This window comes from Cloeon dipterum, chromosome X, assembly GCF_949628265.1.
Source record: "Cloeon dipterum chromosome X, ieCloDipt1.1, whole genome shotgun sequence".
Taxonomy (NCBI): domain Eukaryota; kingdom Metazoa; phylum Arthropoda; class Insecta; order Ephemeroptera; family Baetidae; genus Cloeon; species Cloeon dipterum.
Window position 1 is genome coordinate 16,976,379 of NC_088790.1, and position 15,375 is coordinate 16,991,753.

At 39.2% G+C, this 15,375-nt stretch overlaps 4 protein-coding genes across 7 annotated transcripts; 2 read left to right on the forward strand and 2 right to left on the reverse strand.

Moving 5' to 3' along the window:
- The first annotated feature begins 36 nt into the window (after positions 1-36).
- On the forward strand, positions 37-3,859 carry LOC135946062 (E3 ubiquitin-protein ligase Siah1-like). Its single transcript, XM_065494103.1, has 6 exons — positions 37-206; positions 306-396; positions 516-788; positions 1,754-1,993; positions 2,056-2,248; positions 3,173-3,859. Exons 2-6 carry the CDS (start codon positions 369-371, stop codon positions 3,357-3,359), a joined length of 921 nt encoding a protein of 306 aa, XP_065350175.1. The 5' UTR covers positions 37-206; positions 306-368; the 3' UTR covers positions 3,360-3,859.
- Dtd (D-aminoacyl-tRNA deacylase) lies at positions 3,833-4,781 on the reverse strand. 2 transcript variants are annotated; one of them, XM_065494104.1, is made up of 5 exons: positions 4,631-4,781; positions 4,461-4,555; positions 4,319-4,409; positions 4,025-4,260; positions 3,833-3,975 (listed from the first exon to the last, which is right to left on the reverse strand). In XM_065494104.1, the coding sequence occupies exons 2-5, from the start codon at positions 4,501-4,503 to the stop codon at positions 3,857-3,859; spliced, it is 489 nt and encodes a 162-aa protein (XP_065350176.1). In that variant the 5' UTR covers positions 4,504-4,555; positions 4,631-4,781; the 3' UTR covers positions 3,833-3,856. The 2 variants fall into 2 exon arrangements, with proteins under 2 accessions (XP_065350176.1, XP_065350177.1); XM_065494105.1 differs by having other exon boundaries at positions 4,461-4,748.
- A 1,105-nt stretch (positions 4,782-5,886) lies between these two features.
- On the forward strand, positions 5,887-11,547 carry LOC135946033 (uncharacterized). Its single transcript, XM_065494048.1, has 9 exons — positions 5,887-6,017; positions 6,314-6,423; positions 7,528-7,645; positions 8,412-8,565; positions 8,622-8,943; positions 9,361-9,749; positions 9,943-10,067; positions 10,123-10,395; positions 11,305-11,547. Exons 1-9 carry the CDS (start codon positions 5,943-5,945, stop codon positions 11,443-11,445), a joined length of 1,707 nt encoding a protein of 568 aa, XP_065350120.1. The 5' UTR covers positions 5,887-5,942; the 3' UTR covers positions 11,446-11,547.
- Positions 11,539-15,191, reverse strand: Abp1 (Actin binding protein 1). 3 transcript variants are annotated; one of them, XM_065494050.1, is made up of 11 exons: positions 15,034-15,179; positions 14,808-14,931; positions 14,347-14,506; positions 14,233-14,288; positions 13,849-13,961; positions 13,584-13,793; positions 13,087-13,251; positions 12,920-13,030; positions 12,327-12,489; positions 12,153-12,257; positions 11,539-11,997 (listed from the first exon to the last, which is right to left on the reverse strand). In XM_065494050.1, exons 3-11 carry the CDS (start codon positions 14,427-14,429, stop codon positions 11,852-11,854), a joined length of 1,152 nt encoding a protein of 383 aa, XP_065350122.1. In that variant the 5' UTR covers positions 14,430-14,506; positions 14,808-14,931; positions 15,034-15,179; the 3' UTR covers positions 11,539-11,851. The 3 variants fall into 3 exon arrangements, with proteins under 3 accessions (XP_065350122.1, XP_065350123.1, XP_065350121.1); XM_065494051.1 differs by lacking the exon at positions 14,808-14,931 and having other exon boundaries at positions 12,153-12,254; positions 15,034-15,191; XM_065494049.1 differs by lacking the exon at positions 14,808-14,931 and having other exon boundaries at positions 15,034-15,191.
- Positions 15,192-15,375: the final 184 nt, after the last annotated feature.

Genomic DNA, 15,375 nt, shown 5'->3' on the forward strand with positions numbered 1-15,375 from the left:
GTGGGTCACGTGATTGGATGGAAGGGGTGGGGCATTGACGACGGACTTGCTCTCATCTGTTTGTTTGCACTCTGACTGAGGAACGAGCAGCTAAATTCTACGAAAATTCGCCAATTTCAAATCATTGCGATTTGAAAAGTCGGCGTCTTTTTCGTCTCTAAGTAAATAACCTTGCATTGACCAGTTTGGTGCTGATTTATATGGAAGTGAGTTTAATTTCAACACTGCTCAAAGCGAGCAAAAACTCAACACTTCGTCACTCAGCACACATTAATGAGAGAAATCGCTTTCGGTTCATCTTTCAGAACTTTTAATGCCACTACTAATGGGAGATTCTGCTGATTTCGAGGAACCTTCGCTTTGGCTAAATGAAGAATCCGACAAAGTCGTTTTCATGTGAGTTGCTCTTGCGCAAGTTTTTAGCCCATAAGCGAGAGGTCAAAAGAAGCTAGCACCCTAGAATTTGCTATCTGGTTTGCAAATTTGCCTAACAATGCGTGGTGTTGCCCGGACAGGGAGCAGCAAGTCGAGCAGCAGATCGGCCGGTGAGGACAGAGAGGCGAAGCGGAGCAAGCGCAGCACGGAGGTGGTCGGCATGGCACAGTCGTCGGCCAACACGGTCGCTGCGTCCGGATCATCTTCCAACGCCGACCTGGTCAGCCTTTTCGAGTGTCCCGTATGCTTTGACCATGTGCTGCCGCCGATCCAGCAGTGCCAGAGTGGACACCTCGTGTGCGCCTCGTGCAGGCCCAAACTCTCCTGCTGCCCCACTTGCAGGGGGCCATTAGGTGAGAATTGTTGTTGTCATTGCACAGCTCTGGGGTTAAATTTCAGACAAGTTCCAACCTGAGTGGGGCCAATGACCTTTAACTGCTTATTATGTGGGCTGAAGATGGCAAAATTACATCAATAGGTAGACTGAGCATTTTGTTACAAAGAGCGTCTTATCCTCGGCTGATGATTTGATGCCACGCAGTGCCATTTTCACTTCCAACCGATGGACATAGTTGAAGAAAATTTTTTCTTTTGCTTTCAATGACTGAAGGCAGCCGACAATCGTAGTTTATGCGATGCAAGACCTCCTTGCTGTGAGCCTGTCAACCAATTCATTTACTGAGAGGGGAAACCCACACTGCTAGCCTTCCTTTTCATCAGCCCGAGAGAACGCAATTTGCGCCACAAATACCTGCTCGCTTCTACATTATCAAGTGAATTATAAATGACCGGCCTTAGGAAATTTAGGTTTTTTTGCTTCAATTTATTCTCTAAGGGATTCACATTTTTTAAATTACTCACTAAGAAGCTGTTCAAAATTTTCTTGATATTGGAAATAGTAAGCATAACTACCAATATTTGGGCTTTTCTAACTTGGAATTTTGAAAGATGTGTTTAAGATGTAATTTTCCATTTTGATGTTTTAAACTAGGAAGTTCTTTTACATGTAAGGGTAGTTATCAATATTAGAGGAAAAAATGTTGCTCTTTATAGGCATGACTTTCAATTCAACCTGGAGTAGTCTTCCATTGTTGTGTTGATGATACAATATTCATTATTTTACTAGGGAAAAATGTTTAAAAAATTTCTTATCAAATGAATTTGTCCATGCCGAGAGTTTTTATACAACCAAAAACTTTCTTCCATGATAAGAAAAAAATGAATTCTTTGTTTTGAATTGAAAGAATATCATTTCGTTGAAATTAAAAAAGAATATGTTTTGCGGGAACAAAGATTTATCTTTTCTCTTTTTTTGCAGGAAACATTAGAAACCTGGCGATGGAGCGTGTTGCCATGACTGTAATGTTCCCCTGCAAGTATGCCTCAATGGGATGTGAGCTCACACTGTCCCACACAGATAAAGTTGAGCACGAAGACAGCTGTGACTTCCGGCCCTACGTTTGCCCTTGCCCTGGCGCTGTGTGCAAGTGGGGCGGTCCTCTAGAGAACGTCATGGCGCACCTAATGTCAGCCCACAAATCTATAACCACATTACAAGGTTGAAAAAACAAATGCCATCTTCATTTGTGGAAATCAAATACTAACTTAATCAATTTTTAGGTGAGGACATAGTGTTTTTAGCCACAGACATCAACCTACCAGGGGCAGTTGATTGGGTTATGATGCAGTCATGTTTTGGCCATCACTTCATGCTCATTCTTGAAAAGCAAGAGAAGTACGAAGGGCACCCGCAGTTTTTTGCTGTTGTACAAATCATTGGATCTAGGAAGCAGGCTGAAAATTTTGCCTACAGGTAAGCTGTAAATAATATCTGGAACCTTACTCAATGAAAAATCAGAAAGCTATGATGGGGTTTAAATCATCATTGCCTTGTATTATTCCTTGGCTAACTCAAGATGAATCAAGTCAATCATTATAATTTGATTGAGATTCCGTTCATGTCCGAATAATTATTTCCATCCATTTTTCAACAATCTGAATTAAAGATGAAAAGTAGTAAAACTGATACTTGAATTATCCCTGGCAAAAGCATATATTTTAAATTATAGAATGATTTTAAAGCTATTTTAAGTTAAGTTATAAGAATCAAGTAATTTAAATTTTGTTTGCCTTTATTAAAATACAATACCATTGAAGCAGACAAGGCATAGGTTTTTTCAATGTAAAAAAGATGTGTGAATTTTTATTTAAATTTTCAAGAGTAGCAAAATTTTGCTGGACTTTAGTTCCAACGAAATAAAAATCGACAAAATATTTGTCTTAAATAACAACCAAACTGAATTTCGCACGTCGAAAAATAATAATACTTTAAACCGGAAAACTGATCTAAAGTAACATTAGGCTTAAAAATCTACCAAAACATTAAATTGTCACAAAGAATGCACTTTTCTACCCACTTTTACATTTTTGGGACTTTGTGAACACTTGATCTTAGACGGATTTTGCAGTTAAAGACATTTCTAAGCGTGATTCAAATGGCGTAAAATTCCATGATTTTAGCTCATTTAATCATCCCACGATGATTGGAAGCTCAGCGGAAAATAGACGATCGTCTAAATTAACAGCTTTGTAAACAAAATTAGATAAATTTTTTATTGCAGCTTGATTAACTAAATCCAAAACAAAAATTTTGATCAAAATTGCGGGCTCTAATCAGCAAAGCCTGGCAACTTAGTTGAGTTGCAAGCAACTGGCTTATTTTTGACTGCTCATTCAGATTGGAGCTGAACGGCATGCGACGGCGCTTGACCTACGAAGCCACCCCTCGCTCGATCCACGAAGGTGTGTCCACTGCCATTCACAACTCTGACTGCCTTGTTTTCGACCCCAGCATCGCACAGCTCTTCTCGGACAACGGCAACCTCGGCATCAACGTCACTATTTCCACCGTTTCCAACCTCTAGGTCTGCAGATAATTCATTTTTTGTTTTAACCGCGCGCGACTAGCCTTGTACTAATTAAAAAGCGTTTTTGCACAGACGCCAATTCTGGATCGACTGCGACTCATTGTTTAATTTAGTCATATGTGCCAGTGAGTTCATAAAAGGTTGCCCGACAATGAGTTTAATGGGCAGATCTCTTACTCGCTATAATTTCACACGCCTTGAGGATATGTGTATGAATGTGTTCTGCAACCATTGCTGTTACTTTCAGCTGTACGTTTATTTACATTTATATTATCAGTGAGAATTTCGCTTTTGGCAAATTGGTTTCAAGTAGAGCAATCAATTGAAAAGTAATTTTGACGTCGGCAACAATCATTTTGCCCATCTTCTGCAATCGACTTTGCTCTTTTTGTTGTGAGAACGGTGCATAACATTTAATATTTGAACTTCTAGCTGTAGATGACTAGGGAAATTAAAAGTTCAGGAGCGTTAAATAAATTCGCACTTTTATTCACTCACGTAGTGTCGTTTTTATCGTTACCACCTTTACCTTTGCTATTCAGGGACTCGAGCATGATCGTGACAGGCCCGTCATTATCGATCTCAACCTTCATGTACTCGCCAAACTTTCCATCTGCATCTCAGAATTAATATATCATTTTGGATTATTAGCCAAAAGCAACCTTTAATCAGGGCTGGATTGTACTGCTTCTTGAGTTCGTCTAAAAATGTCGAGTAGAAGGTTTTCGCTGCGTCAGGGCCCATGGAGTTGTGAAAATCGGGCTTGTTTCCTTTTAGCTCATGATAAAGTGTGAACTGGCTAACGCAAAGAATTTCCAATTGTTTTTCCTTCGCGCTACATTTCCATCGGACGCCAGATTCGTCATCGAAGAGCCGGACATTTAATATTTTCCGTACTCTGATAAGCAGAAAGAAATTATGAAGGCTTAACCAAATAAATATATTAGCTGGCTTACATGTATTCCAAATCTTTTGGTCCATCGTCTCTATTTATCCCTATTAAAACACACAACCCCTTGCCAATTGAAGATACTACTTCTCCATTCACTGCAAAATGGTATTATTTTAAACAACCAAATCACTAACTGAAAAAATTACCTGAAACTTTAGCTCCTCCAACTCGCTGTATTAAAGCTCTCATTTCTAACGATGATGATGTTTTGTCACTTTTATTGGATACAAATTTCTGAAGTCTAAAGAGAAAAAAACATTAATTTTAACTGCTAGGTGAGACAGTTTTGGCATTATATAAACTATGAAGATTTTACCGATTTTACAGGGGGCGTACGTGTCTCCGCGATGGAAAATTTTTAATTATTTAGAGCACTTTTCAGGCTGAAATAAATATTCTTTCCGTGTATAATGTGTGAACCTCATGTAAACACTGAACCGCGCGTTTATGTTTTGGTTGGTGATCAGCTGACGAGAGTTATAGTTTTTGTGCTTGTGGGTTGTGATGTCACGAGAGCCGCGAAACCTGCGTACGGGGGAAATTCATTATTTAATACAAAGGTGTTCTTGAAAAATCGAGACAATATAAATACACGATTTTGGTCCTCCGGGCAGGGTCACTCTTTTTCATTTAGAGTGAAACGAGCCAGAAAATAAAAGAAGAAGAGGATTTTAATATCATGATCAATTAAAAAATTAGCAGGATTTATTTGCTCTTTTTATCTCTGTCCGAGAACCGGGAAGGGCGCGCACTGCGCTAGCACGAATGCTGAAACCCGATTTGAGTTTAGAGGTTGCTGAGAATATATTTAGTCGCGCGCTCTTAATTGCCAGGGGACCAAGACGCAGATTTTATTCTGAGGATTTCTGACTGCTCACAGGCAGTGAGGCAATTAATATTTCTTAAGTCTTGTCCAGCGCGACTATCTTTTGATTGCCGACGTTTCAGCGACATGTTCGCTTTGTGCATGTGCCTTTTTCACTTCTTTTGTATGGGTTTGATATCAGTGAAATAAAGTTTAATAAATAAATATAAAAGTATTCCAACTCGCTGCCGCGCATGAGCAGCCGAGTTGGTAATAATTATGACTGATTGTTGGCATTATTATTTAGCCGAGTTAAATAATAATAGTTCAGTGGATCACAGTTTAAGGAGAGTGACTTTGTTGTTGGAAGCATAATTAAAGAGCAGGCATAACATTTTTCGTGGTGTTACAGAGAAGGTCGTTCACCACAAGGTTCTAAAAATGCTATAAGTTTTATAGCCGAATTAAAAGATTTTACACGTCGTTCTAAACTTTAAACGAAATAAAATTACTAGCCTTTTCTCAATAGACAGTTTTAATGAAATCTTTAAACCATCATCTATAGGTGAGTTTTGGACAATGAGAATCCATGTAAGATAAGGATTCAGATAATAATACAGATAGACCGTTCTATTTCTGTGTGCCCCTAAAACTAGCTTGATCACATGCAATTAAAGATGGGGTGCCTTTTGAGGGTGTAAATCACTATTCGCATGCGCATTTTCGCCAGCGTGTGAGCTGCAAGAAAGTTTGAATAAAGAAAGCACGCACATGGCATAGCGTGGCCTTTCTCAAGCTTCACGGTGCGACAACAGTTGGCAAGATGAGTGCGTCGCTTGTGGAGGCCTTGGCCACGGACCGCGGCAGTGCCAGGTGCTGGTCTGCCGACTCAAACAAGGTGATCAAGATATTGTTTATTTAAATATCTTCATGTTCATGCTAATTCCAAAGCGATACAAGCACTTTCATTATTAATGTGACCCTCGAAAAATCTCGAAATGCAGGAGAGATAGAGGGAGAGATCTCTTCTTATTATTTTATACTTTATGTGTTCAAAAAATGTTCTCATTAAAACTCCTAAACAACAAATTCTAGAGACAAATAAGGAGTTCAAACCAATAATCAGTTAAAACTTCCTGCGCTCTTCATAGGGTTTTACGTCATGAAAATTTTAGTTGAACATTTTGTTTCCAGAATTATGTCAGTTTGCATGTATACGTCGTGCCCTCGGAGAAGTGGCAGGAGGAGCGCAAGCTCGCAAGTAGCGTCGTTACTGAAGAGTCAAGCTCACTGGGTTTCATCAGGTAGGCGCACATTTTCATAATATGCTTAATGCTTTGCCACCGTCTTTGGGGGTTTATTTGCGCTGAATCGGTCGATAATTTCGTGTGTGCTAGCGTGTGCCGAGCTCTTTCTTCGATTAGCGGCGAACTATTTCGCCAATTCCTAACAATAGCGCTAGAGAGGGACGGAAGTTACGATCAGTTATCACGTGAATTCGTTTTAATTCAAAAGATATGCTTCCAGAAAAATAAAAAAGTGCTCGGTAAAAATAATAATAAAACCACTGTCGTCACAGTTGAATAGGTAATAGAATTTCTTATTTCAGATATTTAATACGTCAGTTTATACGTCATTGTTGGATTTGCGTCATTTAATATAAAAATCACAAACCCCCGACTCCGTTGAATTCGAAACATCGCATTTCTTGCAGAGAAATTAAATTATATAAATTACCTAACTTATTTTCAGACATTTAAACATTTTTATGCCATTATCGCATTTCAATCTGTGATTCTAAATGAGCAGCCGTGTCCTTGGCACTGTATGTCTGGTATTTTTGTGTTAAACACGTCACACACATGACCAACGTATAATATATGTTCTAACATCTTTAACCTTGAATGCTGAATAATATTATTTCTAAATCCACAGCGTCACCCAAATACAAAAAAGCAATAATTCGTAAGAAAAGGTGTGTTTCCAGCTGTTTTTAAGTACTTATATTATCGTCAATTGAAAACGACTCGTTCGCGTGCAGCGAGATTATTTTCTAAACTAGATTTTAAGTCGGCGCGCTAAAATCGATTCTTGGTTCACATTTATTTCCTGTTTGCGTGCGTGCATTTCGGCTTCCGAGCAGCACCCCAGTGACCCCAAAATGCGAACGTGAATCGATGGGCGGCCCCGTTTTCACTATCTTTCGATCATCGTCTTGCAGACAAGAGAATAATAAATATTTGATTCGAGTGCTGTGGAAAGTGGGACGCGTCGGCAGCAGTGGTGGTGGACAATGGGCGAGAGTAGCGCGCAGCCCCTTTTCTATGGCTGGTTTTTCTTTTTTCCGTCGATAATATTCCCCCATTGGTCGAAGCAGACGACTTGACTGTGTGAGTTTGGGTCAGCAGGGTCAGTCCGGAGGCGAGCGTCCGACGACTCAGACAGGAAATCGCCATGCAGCTCGGCCCGCAGATTGTGTCAGACGACTTTGCTTTTCTCAAATCCGTCGGCAGGAATTTCACACAGGTACTTTAATTATAAACTGGGATAGTAACACCTGCTCTTTAAAGTTAAAAAGTTTTACAGAGAATAAAACATTTTGTTAAAGATTAGAGATGCAAGATTTAATCAGATTGAATTATAATTTTCTAAAATCTTGAGATATTTTCATTCCATTTAACACATCATGAAATTTAACACTATCTGCAAGTTATAGTTTCAAGGAATGGATATCCCTCTTTTTATAGTTATTAAAAATTATCACTTTTGCTGAAGTGGACACTATAGGTTATTTTAAATTAAGTGAAGAGAAATATGGAGTTAAATTTGTGACATAAGTAGAAAACCCCTAGCCCATTTAGTAGCACTAATTAATGATAGGCAAGCCCGCAAGTCATAGCTGCCGTACAGGTTGCATAAATAACTTTTATGCAGGCGTTAGGTCTGGAAATTAAATCACATTAATTAATAATTAATAACATTTAAAATATTTAGGGTTAAATTCAAATTTTATCCGCTAGGGAATTTAAAGAGCTATATATGAAAAAATCTCATATATATTTTTCCAAGATTGTACGAACAGGAAATTGAAATATAGAGTCACAAAAATTAATGGAGTATGAGAAAGACCGCAACAGTGCTCGATCAATTTTGTCAGCGGTGTCCTTCATTCTCCATTTATTTAAATAATATTTAAATTTCCTGACCGTAAACCATCTTGGAAAAATTTCTCATCCCAGCTTGAGTTTTAATTTTGCTATTTGACAACTGAAAAATTAAAATATTTGTCCAGGTGAAGTTGCACCAGGAAGAGCAACTTAGAGCGCGAAACTTTGCTCCGCCATTCGCCTCAGAGCCGGAGATTTATTTGATAAAGATCAAAAGCGAGTCACGACTGGAAACAACCGCCTCGTTTTTTTCTGACGATAAAGCTCACGCCATCAAAGGTAAGCCAATTAATAATAAAAAAAACTCCTATTTGAATTCTCCTTTGCTTTTCAAGGTCTCAAAGACGACTTGTTAGCTCTAAATTCGTCTCCCCACACTGACATGAATACCATGACATTCCCCGCGCTGACCTTCACCCCTGAGCAAGGTCTACAAACAGTCCTTCCCGCATCTGCAGTATACGCGGGCGCCATCGAGGGACAGACAGAGGACTCAGGAGTTATGTCCGAGGATGATAGCCCTTCTCCAGATTCTTCACCGGCCATCAAAGCCATCACCCTGCCGAATAATCAGGGAAATTTGGACAAGGATGACAGCTTTGACGCGGAAAAAGAGCAGGAAGATTTCGATGATACAAAGAGCAACAAAGATGGCAGGTAAAGCTCGGAAAAGAGTTTCTCAAAATTAGTGAAAGATCCATTAGAGGCAAATGAATAACAAGACTTCATCCTCGTTGATTTCAGAGTTATTCAGTGGAAAAGATTGCAAATTTTTCCACAAATTCACTCTTTTATAATTGAAATTAAATTCAAAATTAATTAGAACAACACAGAAAATATAGCTTTCAGATTTGACAGAAATTTATTAAAACAAATTTGTCAAATTTACAGAAAAAAAAAATGTTTTTTGTGTTCATTGCAAGAATTACGTTTAATCAGCCTTAAGTGCAAGCACTTCAACAAATAATTGAACAATTACAAAGCAACAATGTACAGTGCATATTTCTGGCAGTAGATTTAGTATGCATTATGATGTTCCAGTTAATAAAAAATTAAAAAGCTACAATTTTTTAGTGTGTTTGGCGAGTCCGCTCCAGCGATAGTTGAGGCGATTCCCAGCCTGTCCGAGCACCGCCTATTTCAGGAGCAGGACGATGATCCTTCGCCAGGGCCGATCCTCAGTGCAAACCTGATGGACAAGCCTCAAGAAGAGGACCAACCGTCCAAATTTGCACCACGGATCCAGCAGAACGGTGACTACTCCGTGACATTCGTCATTTTGGAGGACGAGGATGACGTGCTTTCCAAGTCAGCAACGCCATCAGTTATTCAAGATGAACCTGACGGCGAGCTTGAAGAGGCTGAGGAGCCACAGCAATTCAGACTCTTCCAAGGCAGCAACAAGAGCAACAATAATAATAATGGGCAGTATAAAAATCGCGAGGACGAAGAAAATGAGGATGGCAAGTTGGAACTCATTTAGATAATTCACGTAAAAAGCGATAATTAAGAGTCAACAAAATTTAATTGCTCAGAAATCCTGCCAACTCCCAATTTGAGAGAAAAATTTGACTGTTAAATTATATCCCTTACTCTTAATTATCGTATTTTATACCTAACCCAGCATGAGAATAAAATATCTGATCTCCATCATAGAGTTGGCCCTGATGAGGGAGCTTAGGGAAATTTCAATCTTGAACCGTGAAGAGGAAGCACGACGTCACCTGCTTGTGGGCAGAGCGACTGACCTGCAGCACAAATTGAGGGGCAAGAAGGAAAAGGTTTGAAGAAAAGCTTGTTTTGCCTGCCTAACCACAGTGTGTTTTCCTGATACAGAAGCAGGCGGCCTTGAGGACACAGCTGGTAGCGGCGCGCAAGGCACAAGTACCCCTGGAGCACGCGTGCCACCAGCTGCGCTTGGAACTGGACAGACAGCTGATGAGCGCCCTGGACAATGGCAAAGAGCAGCAAGTTAGAGTCACTGGCCACAGGGAGGGTCCTTCGCGCCGAGCCGACCTGAAGATGGCCGCCTGCCGGCTGCAGAGGGAGGTCAAGGACCTTAACCGCAACATTGGAGCCGTTAAATTGCGACTTGAGTCTGAAATTAAGGTGAGATTTGAACAAGTACGTCAAAAGAGAAACACGAGGAAAGGAAGTGTATTATTGCCGATTGCTATTTTCAGAAGAGTGGCTGATAAGGCAATGATTGAAATGCTACTCCATCCTATTTTGAGCACCAAACGATCACGCTAGCTAACATTCAATTGAATCAGTTAATTGGATTGACATATGAACAATCTGAATCCAAAAATAGTCCAGGCTTGTAAACTAAGCACGGCAGCTGAAGGAATTCATGCAATAAAGAGCCTCTCAATACACAAGTTGAGGTTAGAAAAATATTGCACAAAACCGTGTGTAGTACTTGCTGACAATCTATATTCATCTGTAACGTCGACAATGACTTAATTCTTAGCCTCTCACATCAATAATTAAAATATGTTTTTAGAACGCTCTAGATTAGCAGCAGTAAACAGAGAAAAAATGCGATTAATTTGCTTCAATTAAATTTTGGGTCATAGGTTGATTGTAAAATGCGAGGATAAATTTGGTGCTTCAAATGGAGAGGTACCAACCAACATTTGAGTTCACTCACAGCCTGTTACAATTTTTATGCACCAGTCACAAATTTGGTAAAGCACAGAGCAAAAAACCAGACTGAAAAACCAAAGAATTTAGGAGTTTTTTGGAATATGCCCAACAATAATTTTTGCACTAACTCCGACAGTATAAAAAAATTCTGCTGCATTTAAAAAAATCCAATATTCTGTGAAAATAGACATGGCATTAGCGTACAATACTTAATATTAATTTTCTGCTTTAGAAATTCATATTTTTTCCAGAAAAATATGCAAAATTCAATTGAAGCTATTCTCTTTTTCTGAGGATCCTGTTTAATCGTCAATTCCAGGCTGTTTAACGTAATCATTAGTTCAATAATTCAATTTACTAATTTTTCAGATGAGGACGCAGGTCGAAATTGAAATCCGCAACTTCCGAACCGAATTGGCTGAAAAGAAGGCGGCGGTGAGCTCCCTGCGATCGTCAAGGCTGATGCCGGCCAAGACGCGGGCCAACGCCATCGTCGCCAATAAGGCGTAGAAAAAACACACCTCACGTTCCTAGAGCTTTTTGAGCACCGTTTTCCGTCCAAAATTCGTCCCGCATGACATGACCATTAAATGAAAGTGCTGATTTTACAACCATTAGTCATTTTATTTAATCAACAGGGTTATATTATCCAAAGCTAGGAGGAAAATTTTGCTAAACGTAACATGAGCTGCCATTATTCGTTAGGATCACTTTTGTTAAAAAAAAGTATAAAAATCTCTTAGAACGAAGAAACTACATAAATTGCAAAATATTTGCGAGAGCCCCAAACTTAGTAAAAATCAGTCAAGAAAAACAATTTGATGCTGCTCTTGGAAAGGATTAAAATCCGATGTGGCTTTAGCGAACAGCGGGGAGATTGGAACTTTAGTTAAAAGGTTTTAAGTTAATACTGCTCTTAATCGTCAATAACTAGTTCAACGTAGTTAGCTGGGAAGAGGCCGTAGCTGCCGTCTGGACCAAGTCCTTGCCACCAGCCCTCGTCAATCATGTCAATGTGTGTGATGATGTCTTCAGGGTCAAATGATATCTCGGTTGCGTCAGCTGAGAATAATTTACAAAGGGATTAACTTACTATCTCACGCAAGAAAACACAAAACAACGCGGCGAAAGTAATAAAACCGGCAGGCCCATTAATATTTCCATTCTGGGAAAGAGCTCAAGGTCCGCATGAATTAGTGAAAAATCAATGTATTCACCTGCTTGATAATCATAGAGAGCTCTGGCCCGGATTCCAAAGTCCTCCTTGCTGGGCGGCTCCTCTGCCTGAGACTCAAGTCGCTCTTCAACTACGCTAGGCTCTGCTGCAACACAAATAAACATTTTTTTGTCATCAATAAGAAGAGAAAGAGAAAAGCCTCAGTATAGTCTACCAGGCGTTTCGTTGTCGGGGGACAGCTGCATGGGCGCAGGGGCGTCGTCCAGACTGGCCACGCTGGCCAATGTGCGCTGTGCCTGGGCCAGCGGGGACAGTTCCTCCTCTTCCACCTCAGTCGCAGCAGGAACGTTAGTGTGGCCGTTGTTAAAATTCAACTCCTGAGAAATCAAGACAAGAATTAAATTATTTATTTATATTTTAAGGTACATGTTTATGAATATGGTATATAGAATGGACAAATTTTAAGAATTTGAGACACTCCTGCCAACAGAGATCAAGACAGATACAAAAGATTTGTTTCATGGAAAAGCATTGATTTATAATATATGAAAAGCAAGTCTGAAGCCTTAACAATTTTACATTAAACCAGGGGCACAAATTAATGATCCCTTTTTCTCACCTGCTGAAAGACAATACATATAGCGACACTTTTTCATTTGATTTAAAACTAAGAAACTTTTAGAAAGTTCCTCAAATTGAGAGTGGAAATATCTTAAATGCCAGATCTGAAATTTACGTGAATTTGCACATACGCTAGTTTTAAAGTAAGAATCCTAGAATTTACACATTTCAAGCAAAAATGCCTACCTTGAGTGGTTTAACAAAGGACTTGGGAACAATTTTCTCTTCCTTTAGTGGCTCAGGATGCTTTTGCGTCCATTCCGCTTCCTTTTGCTGCATTATCTCCATGCTTTTCTCCTAAAGGATATTATATTATTATTATTCTAATTTGATCTTCTGGTTTGCAATTTTACCTCCAATCGAATTCTCTCCTGATCAATGCGCTTGGTCTCTTCTTCCCTTTTTCTTTTCTCCTCGGCCTGCCGCTTCTTCTCCTCCAACTCTTCTTTCTCCCAAAATCGGTCGCGCTCACTCGCATTAATCTCTTTAGCAGGATTTTGCTTCTCATATCTTGTACCCTGATAAAAATATTGTATGAATTAAAATCAGGCTGTATTTTGCTCCAAAACATTCTCTAGGAAGTGCAAAATTGGTTTGAACCGCTTTACTTAAGATTAATTTGTGCAGCTGCTTGACTAGTAGAAAATATTATTTTGAGCAAAATTTTAGTGCCCAATTTTATTAATGGATTGACATTGATAATGAGAAAATAACAAATGGTTTTCTCGCTCGACAGATTAAATTTTGTTTATCTTTGTTGAGTCCATCTCAATTGACGCAATTAAAGTCTATGAAAATGAAAGAGATTTCTAATTTTAATTAGTTTTTCCTTCGATTCTGCTATACTAACCACTGGTGCAGCCCTCTCTGGCTCAGCCCTCTCCTTGAAGCTGTAGTCTGAGCCTGTCGACTTGGCCACTTTGTCGATGATGATCTGGGGGTCCACTTCATCCTCATTCCTCGCATTTACTGTTATATGTGCACCATGGAGAACTTTGGACACGTCGTGCACGTGCTTGGCGCACACCCCTTTCCTCACCATCGGTGCACCTTCACCTTGCTACAATATGCAGTCATTAACAAATAGTTTTTTAAGGGGAGCAGCGAACACTTGCCCAGATGATCAGCACGCATTTTGGAAGACTAGTTTTTGGGTCGAGCACCTTGACGAAGCCATACATGATTTTACCAGAACTCAAATCTTCAATCATTTCCTCAATACCGCCATCTAAAAGTTAAATTATAAATAAGACAAAAATCATCTGACTTTAAGTTCCTCTTCTAAATTATCTTTCAAATAGTATGTTCAACTAAATAATTATATCTATCATCGACCTACTCTTAGATTATTCTAGAAAAAAATCAATTTCACAAGCCCAAACATATTCATGAGGCAATGTTGAATATTTAGCTTTCAAGATAAATATAATATGATAATAAGATAATAAGTATGATGTGCATTTTGCAGCAAGAATGGTGTTTTAAATAACGTATTTTACCTCCTTTGCTAACAACTTTGAGCACATTCGTCTGTCCTTCATAACCATAAAGAGCCCTGAAAATGTAATTTTTAATATTTTTCTTCTGCTGTTTTAAGTTTCATTAAGATTTACCAATCAATGGGATTTTTGTCATCAACAACCTCTCTCCAGGCGGCCACCAAACTGTCCTTATTCTTGTTGAGGTCCACCGCCATCTCGCTTCCTTTCACCTTGGTCACACTTCCCTGGTCAGTTTTGCTCCTTAGCACACGGACAATCACCAAGATAAACCCTGGAAAGAGTAATGTCATGATTCACTGGCCAAACACAAAACAATCCGGCAAATTGTTTCTTTTACACGCACTACTGCTTTTTCGCGAAAAATTAAAAACGAAATAAAATGTTGGAAACAGCTAAGTCATGTAACTTAATTTCAAAAACAAATTTTCAAATTGTTCAAGGGGAGATTTTTTAGCCAACTATCATACAACCCAAAAATAAAGAATATTTAAAAAATAAAATGACTATGTATAGATTTTACGTATGTACTTTCTCCAAAACTTAAAAAACAAATAGATACTTATCATACGAACAATATTGTCATAAGTTCACACGGAAACCAGACATTCTTAGTGAGCGGTGCGAAAACGGTTGCGAAAGTGCCAAAAGTAAACAAAAGCGTAAATCCTGTTGCGAGGTCGATAACGTGACAGTCCGCTTAAAAGTTGTGTTATCAGAAAATGCAGAGACAGCGAAAATAGTGTCCACAATGTAATTTAAAGCAGCGCTAAATATTTTAAGCCTGCATGACTTTCATACCTGTCGGCCTAGTTGGAGCATTAGGTGCGGAAGCGGGCGCCTGTACGGTCCAACAACGACCTGCACAGTTGCAGATGAGCGGAGCGACGTCTCACTCAGGTGTTCTTGTTTAGAAGATTCTCCTGCTTTCACACTTTTGCAGCAGCGCTCAATTTGGGACAATTGCCGACAGATGGCATGCGTGAACGCACCAGAGAATTGAGGACCTCCAAATTAATCTAAATCTCTGATTTCTTGTACGGGAAGCGGGAATTGTGTGAAGGAATTGTAATCGCGATTACGGAAGCAAGATATTAGGTATCTACTGCGATTAAAAATTGTACTGCTATTTAAGTTGAGAAA

Bases quoted from the DNA above. Each gene is read 5' to 3' on its own strand.
- LOC135946062 (XM_065494103.1), top strand. From the start codon at position 369: ATGAAGAATCCGACAAAGTCGTTTTCAT. The intron at 789-1,753 runs GTGAGAATTGTT...CTTTTTTTGCAG, and splicing joins CACTTGCAGGGGGCCATTAG to GAAACATTAGAAACCTGGCG. The intron at 1,994-2,055 runs GTTGAAAAAACA...ATCAATTTTTAG, and splicing joins ATCTATAACCACATTACAAG to GTGAGGACATAGTGTTTTTA.
- Dtd (XM_065494104.1), bottom strand. From the start codon at position 4,503: ATGAGAGCTTTAATACAGCGAGTTGGAGGAGCTAAAGTTTCAG. The intron at 4,410-4,460 runs GTAATTTTTTCA...ACCATTTTGCAG, and splicing joins TGGAGGAGCTAAAGTTTCAG to TGAATGGAGAAGTAGTATCT. The intron at 4,261-4,318 runs GTAAGCCAGCTA...TCTGCTTATCAG, and splicing joins CCAAAAGATTTGGAATACAT to AGTACGGAAAATATTAAATG.
- LOC135946033 (XM_065494048.1), top strand. From the start codon at position 5,943: ATGAGTGCGTCGCTTGTGGAGGCCTTGGCCACGGACCGCGGCAGTGCC. The intron at 8,566-8,621 runs GTAAGCCAATTA...TTGCTTTTCAAG, and splicing joins TAAAGCTCACGCCATCAAAG to GTCTCAAAGACGACTTGTTA. The intron at 8,944-9,360 runs GTAAAGCTCGGA...ACAATTTTTTAG, and splicing joins AAGAGCAACAAAGATGGCAG to TGTGTTTGGCGAGTCCGCTC.
- Abp1 (XM_065494049.1), bottom strand. From the start codon at position 14,429: ATGGCGGTGGACCTCAACAAGAATAAGGACAGTTTGGTGGCCGCCTGG. The intron at 13,962-14,232 runs GTAAAATACGTT...TTTAACTTTTAG, and splicing joins CAAAGTTGTTAGCAAAGGAG to ATGGCGGTATTGAGGAAATG. The intron at 11,998-12,152 runs GTGAATACATTG...AATTATTCTCAG, and splicing joins TCTCTATGATTATCAAGCAG to CTGACGCAACCGAGATATCA.